This window comes from Solanum pennellii, chromosome 5 (assembly GCF_001406875.1).
Source record: "Solanum pennellii chromosome 5, SPENNV200".
NCBI classification, from domain to species: Eukaryota; Viridiplantae; Streptophyta; class Magnoliopsida; order Solanales; family Solanaceae; genus Solanum; species Solanum pennellii.
Window position 1 is genome coordinate 69,283,253 of NC_028641.1, and position 9,660 is coordinate 69,292,912.

General features: G+C 31.2%; 1 protein-coding gene and 1 long non-coding RNA gene across 2 annotated transcripts; one reads left to right on the forward strand and one right to left on the reverse strand.

The window, feature by feature from the left end:
- The first annotated feature begins 361 nt into the window (after positions 1-361).
- LOC107019984 (septum-promoting GTP-binding protein 1-like) lies at positions 362-3,049 on the forward strand. The gene is made up of 6 exons (XM_015220329.2): positions 362-635; positions 1,205-1,325; positions 1,522-1,609; positions 1,783-1,822; positions 1,918-2,001; positions 2,682-3,049. Exons 1-6 carry the CDS (start codon positions 495-497, stop codon positions 2,844-2,846), a joined length of 639 nt encoding a protein of 212 aa, XP_015075815.1. The 5' UTR covers positions 362-494; the 3' UTR covers positions 2,847-3,049.
- Positions 3,050-5,651: 2,602 nt separating this feature from the next.
- Positions 5,652-7,577, reverse strand: LOC107020004. Its single transcript, XR_001456782.2, has 2 exons — positions 6,228-7,577; positions 5,652-6,042 (listed from the first exon to the last, which is right to left on the reverse strand). It is a non-coding gene; the product is annotated as an uncharacterized LOC107020004 (long non-coding RNA).
- Positions 7,578-9,660: the final 2,083 nt, after the last annotated feature.

The following is a 9,660-nucleotide window of genomic DNA, read 5'->3' on the forward strand; positions in this document are numbered from 1 at the left end:
TAGCTATACATAGATTGAAATCATTTCTAAATAAAAAAAATTAAATAATAATTAATATCAAAACTAATTTATGATACATTCTATTGAATAATCTTTTAAAATTGTGACAAATAGTGAGTACTTATTCATTTTTATCTAAAAAAATTCAGAATCATCTTTAATTAGAAGCATTCGATTCCAAAAATAAAATTATCCGACACGAATCTAAAGTAATTAGACTCGAAAGAGATAACAACCATTGAGAGATCCACTCATTCCCAAAAATTTCTCATGGAGACAACAACACTAACATTGAGAGATTTACTCATTCCCAAGAATTACCCACGGATTCAACACTTAACTTTCCAAATATAAAAGCAAATCTAAAACTTATATTTCTTCCCACCGTCCCTTCCTTTAACACGGTCCAAAAAACACCCCTTTACCTAATTTCAACACAAAATCCTACCTTTTGAATCGTCACTATCACCACCATCATCACCAATCGACATATAATGTCTTCTTCTCCAACCATTATCCCTGCCTCCGCCAATGTTTTTTCTAGTAGTTTAGCCAACAAGGATTCCATGGAGGATTTAGTTGCTTTAAAAATCAGCCTCTTGGGTGATTATCATATTGGAAAGACAAGTTTTTTGGTTAGTTTAAATAATTACTAGAAATTTTCTTTTCATGCATGCAATCTTGACAGATTCAAAATTTAAATACAAACAGATAACATGTCAAGTAGGACTAGGGTTCCAATTGAACCACACAAATAAGGCAAAACAATTCTACCTTGTAGAGGCAGATTCAAGATTTAAAAGCAACAAATGATATCTTAAGTCGGACCTAAAACAAGGCAAAAACAATTCTACCTGGCAGAAACAGATTCAAAATTTAAATATAACAGATAACATCACAAGCCGGACCTAAAACAAGGCAAAGGGTTCCAACTAAACCGTACAAATAAGGCAAAAACATTTATTTTTGTTATATATAAACCAATTAATCCTCTTGTATGAATTTTTGACTCCACCATGCCACCCATACACCTTTTAAATTCTTAATTCATATGCATATTTTAGTTAGAACCCTATTTTTTTTCTTCTAATTTTCTAGATACATCAAAAATAACAATAACATACCCTCATAATTTTCTAGATACATGTGTATTACTATAATTCAAGTTTAAGTAATCATGGATTTTGTGTATTTCCTTTTGTAGACAAAGTATGTAGGAAAGGAGAAAGGGGAAGAAGGTTTTTCAACAACAGGGTTAAACCATATGGACAAAACTCTATGTGTTAGTGGCGCTAGAATTTCCTACAACATTTGGGAAGTCGAAGGTATATTCTTTCCTCCATCCGTTCATCCAGATTCGACTCATTTTTCTTCTTTTTTTTTACGTGAATTGTCCGAAAAATCTCATCAATTTTTGGCATGCAAATAAAATTTAATAAAATCTACATTTTTTTTGGGCATTCTAAAGATACAAGTTTGTGAACATAAATTTTTTCTAAAATTATGTTTATGATATTGCAGGTGACGTTTCTCATATTCCAGTAGCTTGTAAAGACTCTGTAGCAATGTTGTTTATGTTTGATCTCACAAGTCGTTGTACATTAAATAGGTATTTTTAATTTTTAATTTTTTTTGCCAACATGAAAATAGTGGATTATCGTTGTGATTATTGACGACAAAAATATTTTTAGATCAAATTATTAAGTGACGAAGATATTTTTATTTAACTTCATGTAGTTTAAGGATATTTTTGACATTTTTTCCTATCTTGATTAATAACAGTGTAATTAGCTGGTATCAACAAGCAAGAAAATGGAATCAAGTAAGAAGATTAGAACTTTTCATTTTATTTTTCCCTTTTTCTAGATGAAATATCAAAGAATATGTTAATTTTTTATTTTTTTTTTGGGTTTTCAGACAGCAATTCCAGTTCTAATAGGAACAAAGTTTGATGATTTTGCTCAATTACCATTGCATGTGCAATGGACAGTCGCTTTACAGGTATATTTTCTCATTCTTTGTGGCACCAATAAATAATAAACTAAGATGAAGTGTAACATTTACGAAGTTTTAATTTGTTTGTCTGATTTTAATTTGATACTATTTTTTTATTTTGTGGTCTGAAAGTTAGAATAAAAAGTTATCAAAAAAATAAATATTTCTTTTGAAATCGACTAAAAAAAAACAAACAAATTAAAACAACGAGACTTCCTTTGCTAACAAGTATTGGAAATTATCGATTTAAGTTGCACAAATTCACAATGTCAATTTTTATTTTTTTTTCATTAGTAGCATAGTTGAATCTATGATAGATAGTGCATCACCATTTTTATCAAGTGGTTGATTACCTAAATATTTCTTGTGTTAACTTTTTTGTTGTCTATTATATTAAAAATAAATGTATATTTTTTCATTGTTAACACATATATCAAAAGAATAACATATTATGTTTTTATGTTTTATCCTCATTATTGATTTTTTGTCAAAATCTAAGACTATATGTCAATTAATATAAATATTATAATAAAATCTTCACATAAATCAGTTTTTTTTTCCAAAGGACATACAAAGTTCAAAATAGGCCAAAAAAATATGAACAAAGCGAATACTTATACTATGATTATTTATTTGTACTATCTGAAAACACAACATAATTTTGTTTTAAAATTTTGTTTGAACAGGCAAGAGCATATGCTAAGGCACTAAATGCAACTTTATTCTTCTCAAGTTCAGCCTATAACATAAATGTTAACAAGATCTTCAAGTTCATCACAGCCAAAATCTTCAACTTACCATGGACATTGGAACGCAACCTCACCATTGGAGAACCTATTATAGACTATTAGAATACAAATGACTCACATAGACAACCGATCACTGAAGCTTGTTACTTTTACCATAACAAGATAGTGAAATTTCGGGTTGTCTTAGTTATTATGTCATTATGTAATATGCACAAATTTGTGGAATGAAGAACATTTTTTTCTTGTTTTCTTTTTGACTTTGTAATTTGTAGAGTTGGTTTATCGATTATTCGTGATTTTACCTAGTTCCTTTTTTGTCCTCTCAAGCGTCTTAATATACTTTTGTTGCTAATCATTCGGCCATATATTTTTCAAATAATATTTGGGAAAAAAATTTGACAAATAATGTTTGTCCATACAATTTGTCATTATTTGATAGACAAATATCCCAAATTCACAAATACTAATTTTTTCTAGTATTTGGGTCAAATCTCATTATTTGAGATCTTTTGAAAAATGAAATTTTACATCAAACCTTTATATTTTACAATAACTCCCTCTATAGTAGTTGTTTGCGTTGTATTACATGATTTTTTACGTGAAATCAAAGTAGAGATGAAATATTCAGTAAATATTAAATGATGATAGTTGATGAAAATGATGAACAATCGGCTCAGGGTAACAAAGTCATGTGCTTTGTATACTTCGCGATGTATGGAATGATATTTGTTGCTCTCACTCCAAACTACCATATTGCTTTAGTGTCATGGACACTATTTGTTATTATTGCAACAAAGATTCAATTGACTTGTAATACAAATCTGTGGTTAGTTTTGATAGTTCTTAAAACTTATGGGTATAAATCATATTTTTTTTCTAAAAAAATGAAATATATTTTCCAAATACATAATGAAATTTCACCCAAATTTTCACCAAAATAATATTTGTCAAGAATATTTGAAAATATATGATCAAACACTAGCTTGTTTTATAGTTTGTTATATCGAAATAGTTATTTGAGGTACCACCATAACATCTGGTCGAGTGAAAGTGAGGTACTGAAGTGCCCCAATGGTGCTGCAATATAAAGTAGGATCATCGAAAGGAACACCAGAAGTAGATGATAACTTCGACGCAGTTTGCATGGGTGAGCAAACAGGACTACAAGCAGCCATATGTACTCGATTAAGAAGGTCCTCAACATACTTACGTTGAGACAAAAGTAATCCTTCACTGGTCCAGGTTGCTGCAATGCCCAGAAAATAAGAAAGAGTGTCAAGGTCACGAACGACAAACTAAGCCTGAAGCTATGTAACAAGTGACTTAATTCGAGCAGGGTTATTACCTAATAACAATATATCATCGACATACACCAAACAAGAAAGCTTATCAGTATCAGTGGATATGTAGAATAAAGAGTTGTCAGTCTTGGAACCCAAGAAGCCAAAAGAGAAAAGTGCATCAGTTAAGAGTTTGTTCCACATACGAGGTGCTTGTTTCAGACCGTAAAGAGAACGTTTTAGCATACAAACATGATCATAACGAGATGGATCAATGAATCCGGGAGGTTGCGACATATAAACAACCTCATCTAAATGCCCATGGAGGAACGCATTCGATATGTCCAATTGTGTGATATTCCAACCTTTAGTCACAGCTAAGGAGAGTAACAATCTAATTGTTATCGGCTTCACCACTGGACTAAATGTGTCCACAAAGCCAATTCCGATACGTTGATAATACCCCTTGGCAACTAAGTGTGACTTGTGAGATCGAGAGACCAGTCAGATGTCATCTTTGTTTTGAATACCCAACGACAACCAATAACATTCTGAGAAGATGATGGAGGTACAAGTTCCCAGGTTCCATTCTGAATCAAAGCATTATACTCATCAGACATAGCACGACGTCAATGGTGAAGATTGTGAATAACAAGTAGATTCCTCACTAGAATGTGTAATAACAGACAAGGAAAATGGAATCTTAGGCTTCAACGAGCCTGTTTGAGTACGAGTAACTATTCGTGGAACAGGAGGCAGTGAAGCCGAAGATGAATTGTTATGAGATGGAGCAGTAGGTATTGAAGTTTGAGGCTGGTCAAGACTCAAGGGAGGCTATCATTATCATGTGATGGTATTAACACAGATGATGAGATGGAGCGAGGTAGTGGTGAGTGTATGTTTGTTTCTGCTGAAGGTTGGTGAAAAGCTGGACTAGGTGAAGGTAACAGAGAAGTGATAACATTTGTCTCAAAGGAAGCATGGAGTGTTGGTTGTGAAGGCAACAGGGGTAGTTGTAAAGTTATTGGGTCACCGTTAGAATTGGTCGATGGGTTGGGAACCTTTGCATTCCGCGAGGAAAATGGAAACACATTTTCATCAAAAATGACATGACGAGATACAAAAATATTTTCAGATCCAGCGTCAAAAACTTTTATACCCCTTATGAGTTTTACTATATCCTAGAAAGATACAAGGTTTAGACCTCGGTGATAATTTTTCTTTTGCGTAAGGACGCAGTCACGAAAAACAAAGACAACCGAAGGCACGTAATAAAGAGTAATCACGATCTGTTTGAAATAGAACAAAAAACGGGGATTGATATTGTAGCCGAGGTGTAGGTAGTCAACTAATAGTATACACAGCTGTTTCAAAAGCATTAGTCCAAAAACGAGAAGGGACATTAGAATGATGCAAGAGTGCTCTCCATGTTTCAACAATATGCCTATGTTTTCGTTCTGCACAACCATTTTGTTCGGGAGTATAGGGACATGAGGATCTTTTCGTAATCCCATTATCACGTAAATATTGTATCAAGGCTTGAAACTCACCTACCCAATTAGCTTGAAAAGATTTGATAGATTGTCCAAAATTATTTTCAATAAGAGTACGAAATTGGATAAATATAGAAAGAACTTCAAAATTGAAGCGAAGAAAGTAAATCCAAGTGTATTTACTAAAAAGATCAAAAAATCAGACATAATATCGATAACCATCATTAGAAACAACCGGAGCAGGGCCCCAAACATCTGAGCATATTAAATCAAGAGGACCAGATGCCTTAAAAGTAGACTCGCTAAACGGGACTTTACGACTCTTACTAGCAGCACATGCAGTGCATAAACTAGATGATTTACTAGACCTGAAAATAGTAGCCGATATGATGTATGCGCTAGACGAGCGTGCCAAACACCAAGAGAAGCAGGAAAGGAAGCTGGTGAGAGTAATTTCTTAACCGAAAAAGAATAGAGTCCATCAATACTCGGGCTAGTGTGTAGTATTCCCTTCGTTTCCAAGTCCTTAATCAAAAAATAGTCAGGAAAAAATTCAACAGAAACATTATTAGACTTGGCAAAAGAACTAATAGAGACCAAATTCTGAGTAGTTGTAGGAACATATAGAATATTATCAAGTTTAAATTTTTTATCATAAGTACTGATGAAACTTTTACCTATGTGAGATATGGGTAATTTAGAATCATTACCTAGAGTGACTTTTTCGGAACCTTGATATTCAGAATGAATAGCAAGATTCTCAAGATTACAGGTAAGATGATGCGTTGTACCACTATCCATCAACCAATTCCATGTAGGTGAGCTTTCGATGTTGGCCAAATGTGAGGCAGGGTGGCTAGATATTCTGGTTCCATTAGGAGTTTTTGGTGAGGAACATATTCGTGTAACGTGCCCTTTACCTTCACAGTGACAAACAATTGGTGACATATCTGAAGGTATTGGACTATAGAGCTGGTAGGAAGCACGATTTTGAGTCGACTGAGAGAATCTTTGATTTTGATTGCGTCCACGACCTCGATTAACTCTTCCTCCTCTCCCACGATCACGATGCGGAGTGAATGAACTTTGTGTAAACTATGTCGTGAGTGCAATAACAGTAAGAGCTTCATCTCGTTTTAATTGTCGTTCTTCATTCAACAACATTCCATATAAAGTGTCAAAAGAAATTTCCTTTTGATGTGATTCAAGTGATCATGTGAAAGGACGATAAGTTGGTCCTGATCCAGCAAGAACAAATTCAACCAAATCATCATTGGAAATCGGGTGCTGCAAGGCAGCCAACCTGTCCGAAATTCCCTTCGCCTTTATTATATATGACTCAATACTTGCATTCTATCTGTAAATTATGCAACTGAGATTTTAAATCACGAATTTGTGGCTTTAAACCGAAAGCATAAGCAGTCACAAGTTTAGTCCACACTTTTCGAGCAGTTTCAGCACCAACTAGTTAAGGTAATATACCTTCCGAGATTGAAGCAATGATCCAACTTAGGACTAGTTAATCCTCTCTCCCCCAAGAATTATAGGCAGGGTTGGGTTCATTATTGCCCAGAAGTCGTTCTGGAATTACCTCATCACCTTCAATATGATAATTAAGACGACAACCTCTCACAATAAAAAAATTGAAGGATGTAAGTTTAACAGGCAGTTGATGGCAAGGTTGGGAGAAGGACAAAGGAATTATGTGTAGTGGATGATGTTCCAGACGTAGTAGAACTAGAGTCGCCTGCCATTGTCGTTGCAATTGAACATTGTGTTTTTTTCTCCAGTTGTTTAAACCTCTTAGGGCTCTGATACCATGAAGAACCTTTTCAACATATTATATGTGATGTACATGAGACTATATATAGAGTGTAACTTAAGAGTCCTATCATTACACAAGTACAATAACAAAACCAACACAAACTAGGAGACAAGAGACTAATCCTAGTTCTACTACAAACACTGCCTCATCTGTATTCAATTACAAGGGGACATGTTTGTTTTACAAAAGTGTTGTAACCTTTTTAAACAAGTGCAATTCAATTGCTTATGTTCGTTATTAAAAGATGTCAAATTGGTACATATTTTTAATTTTAATTTAATTGATGATAGGCTTATTATATTCTAAAGGAGTGCAAATTCACTATTTTTTTCCTTCTTCTATTTCATATTTGAACAAAAAATAACTTTCTTGAATATTTATCGTGTGCCTGAAATCAGGGAGAATTTAATGTTTGCAAATTAGTTGTCCAAGAAAGACTTTGAAATTATTATAGAGTTTGATAGTGTTATTATTTCTAATAATTGTATATTTGTTGTTAAAAGAATACTATATATTGTAAAGGTTTTTCAAGATGAGTATTAATAGTATTAAGAGTTTTGTTTATATTTTACTAGTCAAATTTTATGTCATGACATACTACATTATGACATTTGATTTGAATTTTGATTCTATGAAATTTATGTCAAGAATTGGATACTTAGCATGCAATTAAGAACAATTAAATAAGTGTGAAATCTGCATTCAAGCAAAAATGACAAATAATTCATTTATTTTGCTGTTAAAAGAAATACACAATTGCTAGAACTTTTATATATATATATATATATATATATATATATATATATATATGTATGTATGTATGTATGTATGTATGTATGTATGTATGTATGTATAAACACTAGTTCTCGTGCACGCACGTTGCACGTATTTTCCATTAAAAATTACATACATAAATTAGTTTTGAAAATAGAAGTAGCAAAAATTTGCAACTAAGATTATTTTTGAAGAATTAAAATAAATAGTTGATATATATATATATATATATCGACTATTTAAGTGAAGATCTCTATATTTTGTTGTAGCTAAAATAGTTTTTAATCAATGATATCATATCAAAATAAAAGAAAATTTCCTTTTAAAGTTTGATACTATATTTATATATTATGCAGATACTCCTAATTCTTTCCGTAAAATGAATCAGTAAATTTAAATATGAAGATACATATAAAGAAACATTACATAATACAAAAAATTACAAAATAATTTTTTCAATACCAATCACATGATGCCATGAAAGCATACTACATGATATCATTTTATAACTCCCTCTAAATACACAAATAACATCACATTTTTTTGTAGCTGTAAACAATTATAATTATAGTACATTATAAAAATAAATCATTAATGAAAATTCTAAAATAGTCTTCCAAAGAAACCAACTACCTCCTTTTCATAGCTCATAAAGTTTTGTTAGCACTCCTTATGAATGTTGAATGATGCATGTAAATCAATATGACAATTATTCACTTCCTACATGTATCAACTCTACAAGTTTCTCCATTTCCCATTTTCTTTAGTTCACGCAAAAGAAAAAATTTAAGGGAAAAGAAAGAAACTTAGAAGGAAGGCCAGATGCTTAACTAAAGAAACAAAACTTAAAGGAAATAGAAATCATTTGTTACCTTCATATAGTGTTTTTTTTATATTCTTTGAATTTTCTTTTGACTTAATACTAATTAACCCACACTTAACTACTTAATGAACTATTCAAATTCTACTAATTGTTATATTAACAAATATTGGTTACTAATTTAAAAGTGTTAGAATTTAATAAGTCAAGTTAAGAAAATGAAAAGACATATTATAGGAATTTTAGAAGTTTGGTAAAGTAATACATGATGTGTTAATTTAAAGCAATTAATTATAGATGACTCTGGGCATTAAAGTACCACTTTTTTACTTTCAAATCCCGTTCAATTTATGTATTTGAAAAATTAATTAATTGAATTTTATTTAACTATTACTAGAGGTGTGCAAAATAATATTTTATTATTATTATTATTATTATTATTATTAATAATAATAATAATAATAATAATAATAATAATAATAATTCAATTGTGAGAGGTTAAAATACATATTAAATATTGTAATTATAGGTTGCATAAAAATTCGGTCATGAATTCAAATATATATTAGAGAAAACTTATTGCGAATTCTAATATTTGACTAATTAAATATTTTATAACATTTTAATTTATAGTAAGGGTAAATGATAATCTAATTTTAAAGTTGAAAGCTTTTCACTTTTAATAATATATACACACACACACACACACACACACACACACACA